Raw genomic sequence first — 14014 nt, forward strand, 5'->3', positions numbered from 1 at the left:
TAGAATCATCTGAGCTTTGCAAGCATGACCAGCTTGATTACCTTTCCTGTAGTCCTGTTGAAATACAAATCTTACCTTGATGCACATTGGTATACACACTTACATCATGTTGTTGTTAATTTATTTTCTCTGTTTTAGCATAATTTACTGTATCCTGTATTAAAATAATAAGTTAGATATTACAAATGCTAGCTTACTTATACATAAAACTCAAAACATGCATTGTTACTTAAGCAAGGCAGACTTTTTTTTGATAATATTTACCAAGAACCATATTTTTAATTGACAATATGAATTAATTAATATATACAAGGCTAATAGAAAAAGAACAGGTATAAATGGTGAAGAAATGAGCTATATAAACGAGCTCATTGTGGCAGACAATGAGCTCAGTACTGTGATGTGTCTCATTGACGTGTGTCGCATTGTGGACGCTTACATCATACATGTATTGAGTAATCTAATCAGAGTGTAACGTGTGTTGTAATATTATTTTTATTAAGTAAGTATTGTGCTTAGTATTAAGTGCAGTATGGGGAAAAGACTGAACTCCCTTCTAATTAGAGGGACTACAAGGGCTGTGTAACCCCTCTAATTAGAGTGGAGATAGCCTGTGCCTCAGGTGGTAGCAAGGCCCTTGAGGCCAAGATCAAGACAAAAACAACCCAGACACTTTAGAACAGAGGCACCACCCCTTACAGTAGGCTCCAAAATGAGAGGCAAGGTTTTGGTGGGCTTGTTCCCTCTAGTGTCATTGTAGGCTCTGGTCAAAACTCTCTCTTGTCCATTCCAAATAGGAAAGAACTAACTACATGAAGAAAGTGATTATGTAATCCAAAGAATTAAATAAAATCAAGAAGATCTGATAGTAACCAAAATCAGAACTCTTCATCAGATTAATAGCTTCTAGTATACCTTTGTTACTAGGCTAGTAATCCTTAGCTACAGACCTCTTCCAATTATAGTTCTACTTTATAACCTATACTACCTTCTCTAAAAGAGCTCATACATTCTTCCTAGTCTTGTGTATCTGTTCTGTAAAGTCTATTACAGATTCAGAACTACTGTTCTAGTTCAGAACTGTCCCCTAGTATAAATGTCTCTTATAGTTAAGAAAGAACAGAGACTGTCCTGTTGTAGAGTGTTACTAGTTATTGTGTACAAATTCTGTTAGAGCTAACTATTCAGACCAGTCTGACTACTAATGATTAATAAACATTTGAAGATAGAGCTTAATCTCCTAATTGACTCTCTCAGTTTGACTATTAGTCTGTAAGTAATATATAGTAGAAGAGTTGCCTTAAATTCTAAGAAGTGTATACAAGTCCTGTATGAATTTTGACTCAAATTATAGTCTACAATTATGAATGAGCTTCTAAGAGAGTCTGTGTAACTAGAAGATGTAATCCTGATAGATACATACTATACTTTCAGAAGTGAGTTCTATTCAGGTCAGAACTGTGTAGACTTACTTAGAGAATTAGTTGACAATTATACAGATAGTATTGTAACTCTAAGACTTAAGTAGCTTACTAATCAGATCTACTAAGACTTCTTCCTAAGAGTAATCTAGGATTCAATACAGATGTAGAGGAGTCTAAACCCTTGTCTAGTAGGCCTTAGTCTGTTAGTACATATTGTAACCAGTCATGTACTTTAGGATTTCTCTCTACATTCCTAGTTACTAGTAGTTCTGAGTAATGAGTTCCTGTGTTTTATGTTACCCTAGATGTCCTACAGTTAGATTGTTATAATAAGCTCAGACAATGTCCTTCTACAGCTTCTGATTCTTTAGAATGTATAGTTGGCCTTCCTAGTAAACCTGTCCATCCTTATCCTCCTCCTAGTCTCTAGCCTGCTTCTCTAGCTACTTTACTACAATCTGGTCCTGTGTGTGTCTTAGAGCTTACTATATGTAGGTGACAAAGTCAACATTCTTAGATTCAAGTCAGATCTCTTAGATTGTCTCAGATGTGAAATAGGAATTGTCTAGGAGAACAAGATTTTTATTATCATTCTCCCCCCTTTTATAACCTACTTGTCTTAAGAGTAAATCAGCTTTTGTCATTTGTATTCCAGGTTTGTAGGTTAGTACAAAGTTATAGTTCTACAGTTCTAACATCTAGTAGGCCTGACAGTGGTTGAGCTTCTGAGGCACTCAGAAGTACTAGAGATTAAGGTGATTACTCTAAATCTTAAACTTCTGTACAGTACTAAGGAGATATTAACACTACTCCTCTAGGGAACAAATAATTGTAAGGAGTTCCTTGTTATAGATAGAGTAGTTCTGTTCTGTTACAGAGAGGGATTCTGATTGGAACACTATTGAACACTACTTTCTGTCAATAAACTAGGACAGTACTACTCTATTTGTAAAGTTGGAAGAGTTGGCTTTAACTTGGAACCTGTCCACAACTGTTAGAACTACTAATACAGACCTACTAGTAATAGTCTACTTAAGAGACTTAAATACAGACTGTTACTAATCACTCTATTACTAAGGGACATCTTTGCTAGTAAGATTGTAAAGGGGCCAGGCAATAGTACTAAAGCCTTGAATAAAGTGTTAGTAGTAGTTTGCAAACCTAAGGAATACTTAGACCTGTTTCAGGTTCTAAGGTTGTAGCCAGTTCTAAACTACAGTTACCTTTGCTAGATCTATACAGACCTCTCCTCTACTAATTACAAAGCCTAGATAATCTACTAACTCCTGTACAAAAGAACACTTTACTTCTTATTTTTAGTATAGTAACTCTACAAAAGGCAATTGAGGATTTCCTAATCTAGAGTACAATCTAATACAAACCCTACTAAATAGAGATAATAGTAGAAGACTTTGTAAAGCTATTCTTTAGCAAGTAGTATTGTGAGAACAGACTACCTCTAGAAATTGTATCAGATTAGAACCACTTATTCCTATCCTACTTTTAGACTACCTTGTATAAACAGACAGGTGTAATGTTTACAGCCTACTACTCTGAAACTGATAGAGCTAGTGAATGTACTAATAAGACAGTAAACTAGCTCCTTAGGTTCTATATAAACTAACAGTAACAGGGATAGAAGTCTAAACTTCTATGAGTCTGTTTCTACATTATAAACTTAGTAAATGTGTTTACTAGATACTCTCTGTTCTAGCTCTAATACAGATCTACCCCTTATATAGTTCTACTACTTGTTCTACCCTTAGAACTACTAGAACTACATACTCTAGAAGTAGAGGTAGAGGATTTTGTAGCCTGAATCTACTAACAGGTAGTAGATACTTATAACTAGCTGTTAGTAGTAAAAATATAGTAGGCCTACTATACAAACTAGTATCAGACAGAAGAGGATCAGTTCTAGGTAAGGGACTAAGTAATGTTATTGACTCAGAACTACTGTTAGGACTACTAAGTAAATACTCTAGGTTGAGCTGCTAAGTTTATACAGAAGTATAATAGACTGTACTTTATTATTATAGTAAACTCAGACAAATCCAAATATACTTTAGAACTTCTAGAATCAAATCAGACCTTTCTAGAGTTCTATTCAAGCTAACTAGTACTCTGTGCATAGTGTATATGCTTACACACATAAAATTTCCCACATATACACATATGTGTGTATAATTACAGGCATAAACTGGGTCAGCAGGACCTATATACAATACACTACTTCTGTATACAGTATATACAGTATATACACTGTGCCAAATATAACAAGATACTTTACATTAAAATAGCTCATAAAAGTACACTATCATCTTTCAAAACAAATGCTTGATATTACTAAGCTAAGAAAATGTATAGTAGTACTGTTTACACACAGAAATAAGACAGTTGAGTGTTGTGAGTTAATATCACATAACAGCTCTAAACCTTCATGTGATGTACCATAGTAACTATACTACCTGTAGTACTCATACTAGTACTTTTTAAGTTAAACAAGGTTGTTATATAGTATTAAAATGATTTGGTATATAAATAAGTAAAGTAAATGAGGTTTAGAAACTCAAACTTAGTATTTAATTAGAGAATATGCTTAGTAATACCGTATACTCGTATACAGCATATACGGAAATTTTTTACTTATAGTATACACATATGTGTGTAAATATACACTTGTATTTTCAGCTAAAATTTTCTCTTACAATACGGTGCGTAAGCATATACGCTGCAGGCGTATCCGTAAATTACGCTACGGTGCGGAGCACTAAAGCTAACTCAAGTGTTACATTCTAAACAATAACCTCCTGTTCTCAGACTAAGCCCTTGTGTACTCTAGACGTGTTAATAATACAGACAAAATCTACAAAGTCTCTCACATTATTGACTAGCACTACTAAGGTAGAGGTTAGTAATACCTTATTGAATGGGAAGGATAGGGTGAACAGGGAAGAGAGTAGAAATCTGAGTCTGAGCTTTCTTTCGATTTGCACAGCGTTATCTTTAAATAATGAAATCAATGACTTGCTGTCCCACTCCACCCCAGGCCTCGCCAAATTCAAAGGCACTGTTGACTGCTAACGACTGCTAATGCTGTCTGGCCTTGTTTTCGTAAATACGAATTTCTGACCACCTTGTTTTCGCAGTCGCGTCAAGTGCGGAGATAATTCGGGGCGATGTTCCCACGGCTGATTACTCGTTTGTATTCTGCCACTGGCACCAGACCACAAGCGGGTCGGGTCGACGTGGACACGGCTCAGCCACTTTGTTTCTGTCGCTGGTCACCCGCAGTCATCGCCAGCTGGCAGGCGATCATCCTTTCCTTCGAACCACATTGTCTCCTCGTCGCATAGCCGCATCAAGAAGCACCGAGGTCTTTGACGCGTCTTTAGCACAGACGCGATCGCGGAACGTGTCTAAACTTTACTCGCGCTCGGGATTTATTGCTGAGACTTCCAGAGGCGCGCGAGCCATCTTATAGTCCTCTGCAAGGCGGTTTCCGCGAGGCATGAAGGTGCGCGACTTCGCGATAAGAGCTGATCTACAATGTTAGGGCATGCGGCTTACATGAGTCTGCTCGGACCGTTTAGATTTACTGAGCCTGTCTGTCGGAACACGAGCTAAACGGCTGTGGGGTTCCAGCTTTCAGAGCCCTTGGTCTGTTTCTGAGCGCTGCCCATTTCTCTCACCGCGTCATTACCCTTGAACGCGTGGTTTATTCCACATATTCCAACATCAAGCGTTACACAACTCTGACCTTTGTTCAAACTCCCGACGATCTCCAAACAACTCCACAACGCCATTGTGCTCATCACACATCCTGTGTTGCTTATTCATTTAAACCTCGAAAGGAACTCTACTGTGCGAATCCCTTTTTCCCGCTAGAAACTCATTTGGTTAAACCCTTTCATTTCAGAATTACCCTCTTTAATTGCTTGAATTCAATATTCTGCACGAACTACTTAATAACCTTCCCCTGCCTGGGAAGCTTTACTCCGATATCGTATCTATCGACGTCCCGATAGGGTGCTTGCTGCTTAATTACCGTGTTTCACGTAAACTCACGTGTGGCCACTCACCTTCCGAAGAGAAACACAAACAGTAATCCATCGACTTTGCCCATCGAAGGTACTTTCGGTCATCTCTGCGTGTAATGGAGAACGTGCCCGGGCTCGTCACACTTTCGGCGAATACTTCCGGCGGTCCTCGTTCTCGCCGCATGGGCGGAATTCTCCAACGACCTTCGTTTCCTCCACCTCGGCTGAAGGACGACCAGAAACCCATAACACCTCCCATTAGTCCGAAGGACGAGCATCCCTCGATGGTATCCCCCTCGCGGACGTCTCCGTCTGCAGTTCCGCCCCCGCCGCCGCCTCCGCGTTCCCCATTGCGACCATCGCCCAAGAGCGTGTCGTCCTTCAATACTTTGTTAGACTTGTACAACCGCCGAGACACCCTAGCGACTTTACGGATGGATAACCTCGACACAATTGCTAACCGAAAGAAGAGCGTTGCCTCGCTCACTGCGTTACTGGACCAGTATTCTTTGAACACTCCAGTACTACCCCCTACACCCGCGTCCGAAATGGCAATACCAGACAACTTGTCATTGTCCGACGAAAAGCCACTTCCTGTCCCGCCGGACGACGATGACTCGTCGCTTAGCTCACCTACTGCAACTATTGGACTGCGCTCTATCGCATCGGAGGCCGAAACAGAGATCACTTTGGCTCCTTCGGCAGCCATTATTACAAAGCGTGAGCACGCTCTTAAGGAATTACTTTCCTCTGAACGAGCGTACGCATCGGATTTGGCTTTCATTCGGAATGTACATATTCCAATGGCACTCGGTGAGCTATTGTTGCTTCCTCTTCTAGTATTACGAAGCTGTGTTAAGACTTCCTTTTTTCCGAATGCAGGAAGGCAAGCGCCTTTCCACCTTCCCTTGCCCGCAACTCCCCCGAGCTCATCTGACTCATCACTTCGCACACTCTCAACGTCCTCCGAGTCGTCTTCAAGTTCAGGTCACTACGGGCCACCGATGACGAAGGATGACGTGCGCACAATATTCGGGAATATAACCGAGCTTGCGGTATTCTCGGATATGTTTTCGGAGCGTTTACAAGAAGCGCTTGGTGACGTGTTAGAAGATGGGAAAGGCGAAGATTGGGTTGGAGCGTTGTTCCTTGAAATTGTACGTCCGTCTTTGATTACATGCTTCTGAAAACGCTCCCATGGACGTAAAATAACTTGAATTAGATTCCCCAAATGGAGCCGCCTTACATGCATTACATCACGAAACATCCAAATGCGTTGAAGCATTTAAACTCGTTGCCTCGGACGCCTGCGTTAGCGAATTATTTGGCACAGACGCAGAACCTGGCTTCGTCGGTGACGCACGCTTGGGATTTGCCTTCGCTTCTCATCAAGCCTGTTCAGCGACTTCTGAAATATTCTTTACTTCTCACCACAATCATCGAACAAACTCCAGATGACCACAGTGACAAGGACAACCTTAAGAAAGCCCGGAATAAGATGGAAGAGGTCGCGCGGGCAGTGAACGAAGGGCGACGTCGTATAGAGGTCGTGAAGGAGATTTTGTCATCGAAGGCGGACGTTAGTAAACCGGCCGCTCTACAGAAGAAGCTCAGCATCGGAAAGTCCAACCAAGGCGGTCTTGGACGCATGAAGAGCATTAGCATGGGTCTCCGTGCTTCTCGGCCAAAGGAGGAAAACAACGAGGAGGCAGCACGTGTGGCGGAACACGAGCGGGAGTTAAGAAGGTGCGAAGGGTTCGTACGTGAATTCGCAAAGGACATCGTTGGGTGGGCCCAGACTGTGCGTGCGTCGCAGACGCACCTGCGTGAATGGGCAATTGATTTTGGGAGGACGATCGGGATCAGCGAGGAACAGCCGTCCGAGGCGTTTGACGCGTTCATGGACACTATCAACACGAGGCTTGTGGCTCTTTGCCAGGAGCTGGAAGATGTAGTGGCGAAAGAGCTGCTTCCGGAGTTGGCTAGCTTGCTCGATACCTCGAAGGCACCGCTACGATTGTTAACTGTGATGCACACCCTTGAACCTTTGCACAATGCGTTGCTCAATCTCAATTATTCGAGGAATCGACCGACACCTTCCTTAATGGAGGCATCTCAGAAGTACTTGGCACTACGTGGCCAACTTGCTACTGACTTACCCAAGTATCTCGAGCTCCTCGACAAAGGAATCGTAATGTGCATCCGGCAGTTTGCTCATCGACAGACAGCGTTCTGGAGTACAGTGCGTGACCAATGGGGATCATTGTGGGACTGCTTACGAATGGAAGGGGAGACGAACGCCGGCTGTGTCGAAACACTCACGCTCTGGTGGACGCGATACTCCGAAGTCGAAGACGCAATAAGCAGACTAACCATCCTCAAACGCGAAAAACCCGTCTACCCCAGGTCACCAGCACGTTCTCGAGCATCCGACGTCTCCAGTATGGATTATTCCTCTTCTCTTCCCCATATGACTCCCCTACCTAACTCCCCGTCCTCCGCCTTTTCTGGGTCTTCGTCGTCGGCGTCGATGCGACATCGTAGCATCGGATCCTTGGATTCTTCTCTCGCCTTGGTCCATGGCACACCGCCGAGAAACTTGCGTTCGTCCCCCTCAGCAGAGAGCGTACCGACGTTTTATTCGAACGCCGCTTCTACGCACGGGAAGTCTCGTCCGCGCACGCCGGAAGGGGGGTTTGGAAGGATGAAAGCGCGGTCGAATACCTCTCCGTTCCCAGCTTCAGTGTCCGGTGCTGCTGTTGCTGCCGCTGCGATGGCATCTTCATCACAACATTCGCTTAACGCGTATGGGATGTATCCTTCAACTTCAACTGCCACCGCGACTACAGCCACATACGTAAATTCGACGCACGAGTATGCAGAATCGATAGACTCGAGGAGTGGTGAAGTCCGAGGGAGGAAGTCGCGAAGTTCGAGTTTGAGTCAGAAGTTGAGTGAGACGTTGCGTACGCCTTTACGACGTTCGCCTTCTCAGAAGTCTGTTGGCTCGCAACGGTCACAGAAATCTACTACCAGCCATTCACGGTTACAGTTTCACGAACCCTCGTCTACTTCGTACTCTTACATCCACTCGCACTCTACGAACTCGTCGGTTCCACCAGTCCCTTTACCGCTAGACATAACGCCCCCGCCTAACAGTCCCTCGATGTACTACGTCGAAACCATCCACCCATGCTCACCTCCCGCCGGCGCGATATACATGGACTTGCCCTTCCTTACGCTGAGAGAAGGGGATATATTCGGCGTATTGAGTGAACTGGGCCATCCGGAGCAGTTTGAGGGCCTATGTTTGGATTTAGAAGAGGGAGAAGAAGATTGCTTGCTTGTGGTGAAGAGTGAGGAAGGGGATGTTGGGCTTGCGTTGGCAAGTTTCTTGGTTCCTGTTACTTGATCTTTTCGTCTTCGACTCTTTGGATTTTTTTCCACGTGTTTTCTTGTTCCGGAATTGACGATCTATTCCCCCCCCCCTTTGTGCGGAAGCATTTCTACTACTTTGTATAACTGATTTACATGTGCCATGTTGTTCCTTGTTGTGATATGCTGTTTGTATGATGCTGTTGTGTTATGTTATGTTGTGCTGCGTTCTCTTTCATCCCTCATCTTTCATCTCTCATCTCTCGTTCACACACATGTCTGTTGATGTTTTCCTTCCTTCCTCCTTTCCTCATATCACGAACATCTCTATGACCGTAGTTTCTCCACGCCTCAACCTTTTACTAACGCGTCCTGAAGATATATAGACGATAAATATCAATGTACAACATGCAAAGAAAGATATACATATGTACTTGTATCGTTCACGTGTAACAGTGTACCACAATAAATAAACGTGTTCAAGTTGTTTGTCTCATTTCTCATTTGCTTGACTTCGCTCTTTTTGTATTTCCATTTGTTGTCTGCAGAAAGAACGGAATCGCAGAGGTGTAGCATTAGGATACTACTTCACAACACTGGTGTATCCATAATTCAACCCAAAAAGGACGACGTGCCTACAACCGTAAAACATATAAGTACAACGTACAAAAGTGATACATACATTTGCCGACAGATGAACACCCAAAATCCAAGAAATCCATTCTTGTACGGAATATAAGTCGAATACCCTTAGATCACAACGACTACTTCCCGGAACCAAGACAGATTGAAAAAAATTCCACCCGAAAATCCCATAATCCCATTTCACACCTCCACTCCTTCCAGAACAACTTCCTCCTTACTGTCAACGTCCTTAGCATGCATAATTGGCGATTGCGGCTCGCGATCACACGGCTCCACCACCTCGCCACGTTCATCGACACACCAGAAAGTGTGTCGGAATATATTGGAGGGATCGTATTTCTGCTTAATAGATTGCAGGCGGGCAAAGTTGTCCGAGCCGTAAGAGCCGATTATGCGTTTGGAAGATTCGTGGCGGCCAAAGAACTATTTTTCGTTTCGGGTTTCGGATTTCGGAGGACGCGAGGCATTTTGCGTAATGCGATTGCAGTCGAAGAAAGAAGGTAAAATAGAGTGGGAGTACGAAAAAGATGAATAGGAAGAAGTGAGTCAGTTGACAGTAAAGTCCACATGATCAAGTGGAGATTACAGATAGATAAAGAGAATACTCACAGCTGGGTACGGTCCACCTGTGGCCACAGGTGCTAGCGTCTTCTCAATCCACTGTACACGTAAAATAAAGGACAGTCAGTTAATCAGCTTGCATATCGATCTTATCATCTTCAAAAATTTCCTTCTCGCTTCGGGGGACACCACCTGCACAGGGTGGACGGAAAGATGGAAGGGGAAGAATGGCGAACCGGAAATACGTAAAGAAATATGAAAGACGAAGGACAAGGGGCGGGGAAAGGTAGAGGAAACAGAAGACGGGAAGTCAAGAGGACAAATAAAGGAAGGGAGCATACCTGCTCAGCAGTAGTAACACACAACGGATCGTCATCGTCAATCTCCCACTGATGGAATGCAGCGATCGTGAATCCAGCTTCTCGCTGCGACTTTGGGAGACATGTGTCTTCTGTATCGGCTACTGCGCCTCCGGCAAGCTCGAATAACCAGGCTGTGTTGTGTAGACATCATCGTCGTCATCGTCATTATCATTGTTCGTGAAGATAACGGGCGGGAGAAGTAAGAGAGGGGAGGGACAGGCAAACCAAGACGTCAGTAAAAAGCGAGAATGTGGATACGAAACGTAAAAGTCAATCAGAACGAATCAATGCCGAGACCGATAGGCTGGCACGGGGAAATATAATGTATAGCAAAACGGAAGGGGTCTCAATGGAGAGTAGGGGAGAAGCGGAAAGGGCGATGAAAGGGAGAACAGGAAGAAGACTCACTGCACCCAACAGGCGTATCCGCAAACTCGTTCACCGTCTTATGTATGACCTCATCCGGGAGAGAAGTAATCAGAGCCGAGCGGATGTACCACTGTCGCCCAGCTAGACACAACGCAAATTATCAATTAGCCATTGAATGAGTATAGGAACTAACAGCTCACCTTTCCCCCTCAAAATCTGCGCAACACTATCCTGCTGACTCAAGAAAGTCTTCTCACACACCTCATTCAACAAACACTTCTCCCCACTCTCCACGCTCTGCAGAGCCTGCAAAAATTCCCTTCCCTTCTCCTTTGGCCCGACGTAACACAGTTGGACGACGACGAGAGAACCTTTGTCGGCAGGTCCGGCGGTGAGAAGGACGTTGGCGTAGAGTTCGCGCGGAGCGGCTTTGACGCAGTCGCGGAAGTGTTTGATGAGTGAGGCGGCGGTGTGTGGATGGAAGTTGCTGTCGCGAGAAATAAAGATAAAGGATAGGTATTTAAAATAAAAGAAAGAGAGGGTAAGGAGACTGGGAGACGTACTAGATGAGGTTCCCTGCAAAGACGACAGGTACGGGATAAGCCTTTGCTTTGTACCTCGTTACGACACCGAACGCAGGTCCAGCACCTCGAAGCGCCCACCATAAATCTGTATAATAAAAGCAAATCAATCATTAACGGTCGCATTCTTCTCTGTTCAATGCTTTTTTGGAGGGGGTAGATATCAAATAATGGGTAGTGTTGGTTGGAAAAGCGTAAAGGAACAGGAACTGACCAGGATTCTCGTTCTCGCTCACATAGACAACGCTTCCGTCCGCGAGTACCATCTCCACCTCTACAAGCGCATCGATCGAGAGTCCGTGAAGACGAGAAAGGAACCCGAATCCTCCGAGCATCATCACGCTCGAGCCGACGGGATGCGCAGCTCTACATCCACAAAGCCATCGAATAGAAAATCAAAAAAAAGAAAGGAAAAAGGAAAATTCGCACGTTAGCACAAAAAGCACTGAGACTCAAACTTAGAAGGAAAAAGAAAGAGGGTGGACGCACAAAGGAACATGATACGGAATACTCGACGACACGCTCCCATTCGCAGACGTAGCAGGTAACGGATGCGCAGCAGTGAACAAGTCGATATCTTTTTGTTTAACGCCTGCACCGAAGGAAACGTATGCATATGGGTGAACGGGTGTAGCTGCCTATTTGATTTTAATCGTTCGTGTTCCGTTCCAAATCCAAATAGCATGAAATCAGATTGTCGGTCAGTAACGCGAACGAGATACGAGATAGGATACACAAGAAAACGTCACTCACGACAGACAAGAAACCGGGCCTCCCGGTCGCCGTCCCCGAACTGATGCCCTCGGAAGAGGAGTCAACAACCATAGGCACACTCGACGGTCCTGCCCCTGCTCCCACAATCCCGGAAGAAGAGAGTGGATTCGCAGCAGTAGCAGTAGTGGTACTAGTACCACCCAGACCAAACGCAGGCTGCTCATAACCCCGCTGCGGCCTCACACCCGAGACGTATGTGGGAGCTCGCCCACTCGCTGGGACGCTCATGTATCCGAAGGGATCGACGGAGCGGATGCTGAAGTTTTCTGGACGGGATGTGGTGGTGGAGGAAGGGGCTTGAGCTAGGGTTGGAGTTGGCGCAGAGGATGTATTGTTTGCTTGAGCCTGTGTGGTGTTTGTTGGTGTGGGAAGAGTAGCAGAGGTACCAGAAGTAACCCCAGCACCATCAGCAGACGAGGAAAGAGAAAATGAGGAGGAAGGGGAAAAGGAAGGAACCATTTGTCGTAACCCCTCCATAACACCACTCGGGTCAGCTAAACCAGCAGAGACGGTCTCAATCACATCTGCAGCGTCTTCTTTCTCTTTCTCTTTCTCATTTCCTTCATCCAAGTCCACATCCATATCAACATCACTTAGGCCCTTCCCGTCATCACTGGCATTACCAGTACTGGTAGCCACTGTACTACCCGCGGGGGTCGTATACGCCGTCGAACCAGAACCAGAACCGGACACAGACATAGATGTGCTGGAGGTAGTCGTGGAAATGTAGGATCCATCATTGGAGATCATCCGATCCGTACCAGTACTGGTGGTGTTTGAGCTCCCGCTCCCTATCGCGCTCCCGGAGGGAGACATGCTGTCCGAGCCTAAATTGAGCAACTGGTCCCCGTCCTCGCTTTTATTCTCGCTGTAGTTGATCGTTCCGGTTCCTGGGCCATGATCACGAAGGTCGACGGTAGGTACACCAAATATACCAGATACAATGGAAGTTGACGTACGCGTGTTGGTATCGGCATGGGTGTTGTCGAGTCGACGACGAATTGGAGGAGAAGGCAAGTCATCTTTCTCCACTTTACTTTCATCTTCGTTTCCTTCGCTGCCAGAGCCGTCCATTTGAAGGAACTTCGCGACGAACGGGTCGCGTGGAAGACCTGTAGACGTATCGAACGGACTTCGTCTCCTCTTCCCCGTTCCCATTCCCATTCCCGGTTCATTACCATTCGAAGGGTTTCCGTTCCTCTCGTCATTCCCGTTCCTGCTCTCCTTTTTCTCACCGAACCCGCCTGTTCTCTCCTCTATCACGCTCGAAGAATCGCTTTCTTTCGCCTTACCCTTCCCACCGACACTCTCCTGAATCGGACTATCCCTCAACCTCGTAAACCCACCATGCTCCGATTTATTATTAGTCTCTGGAACGGGGCGAGGCATTTCGATATCAATATCATTCAATCTCGAGAGGTCAACAACGATGTCCCCGTTAATTGCCCACCCGGCTGTACCGTACCCCCCAGCTTTGATGGATGGGTAGAGGGTGTGGTCTTTGCAGAATTTTAGGATTCTGTTAGGAAGTTGGGTTAGAATTAGTGAACAGAGGAAGGAGAGGTAAGGATAAGAAAGTTGAAACTTGAGGGAGGTTCGGGTTTAATGGAAGCTGAACATGGCGGCCGACAAGCCACGCCAATTTCTCTTCAGTACTGAAGAGATGAAAATTCAAACTCCCGCAAGAAACGCAAAAAAAAAATAATTCTGATTGTATGCACTCATTCCCTTTCCATCCATCCAATCAAATCAAAGTCGCATCACGTGATCCATCGCATCTCACCAAGCAACTCAGCAGAGCGGAGACGAAGCGGAGTCGCAGACGCATCAAGTGATTCAACAACGCAAAAGAAGAAACGAGAAAGAGAATGCAACTTACTTGC

The 14014-nt window shown here is 44.9% G+C and overlaps 3 protein-coding genes across 3 annotated transcripts; 1 reads left to right on the forward strand and 2 right to left on the reverse strand.

The window, feature by feature from the left end:
• Positions 1-4708: 4708 nt before the first annotated feature.
• Positions 4709-5239, reverse strand: FOMMEDRAFT_151087 (uncharacterized protein; the record flags this gene model as incomplete). Its single annotated transcript, XM_007262206.1, has 4 exons — positions 4709-4802; positions 4855-4968; positions 5024-5055; positions 5117-5239. The coding sequence occupies 4 exons, from the start codon at positions 5237-5239 to the stop codon at positions 4709-4711; spliced, it is 363 nt and encodes a 120-aa protein (XP_007262268.1).
• A 770-nt stretch (positions 5240-6009) lies between these two features.
• FOMMEDRAFT_144281 (uncharacterized protein) lies at positions 6010-9185 on the forward strand (the record flags this gene model as incomplete). The annotated part of the gene is made up of 3 exons (XM_007262207.1): positions 6010-6277; positions 6347-6621; positions 6687-9185. The coding sequence occupies 3 exons, from the start codon at positions 6013-6015 to the stop codon at positions 8874-8876; spliced, it is 2730 nt and encodes a 909-aa protein (XP_007262269.1). The 3' UTR covers positions 8877-9185.
• A 479-nt stretch (positions 9186-9664) lies between these two features.
• On the reverse strand, positions 9665-13655 carry FOMMEDRAFT_75057 (uncharacterized protein; the record flags this gene model as incomplete). Its single annotated transcript, XM_007262208.1, has 11 exons — positions 9665-9907; positions 10094-10144; positions 10387-10538; positions 10816-10917; positions 10977-11263; positions 11340-11445; positions 11572-11723; positions 11847-11995; positions 12216-12397; positions 12746-13174; positions 13439-13655. Coding segments are annotated over 11 exons (2070 nt in total), but the record flags the coding sequence as incomplete, so codon positions are not given.
• Positions 13656-14014: the final 359 nt, after the last annotated feature.

The sequence above is a fragment of the Fomitiporia mediterranea genome, assembly GCF_000271605.1.
Source record: "Fomitiporia mediterranea MF3/22 unplaced genomic scaffold FOMMEscaffold_1, whole genome shotgun sequence".
Taxonomy (NCBI): domain Eukaryota; kingdom Fungi; phylum Basidiomycota; class Agaricomycetes; order Hymenochaetales; family Hymenochaetaceae; genus Fomitiporia; species Fomitiporia mediterranea.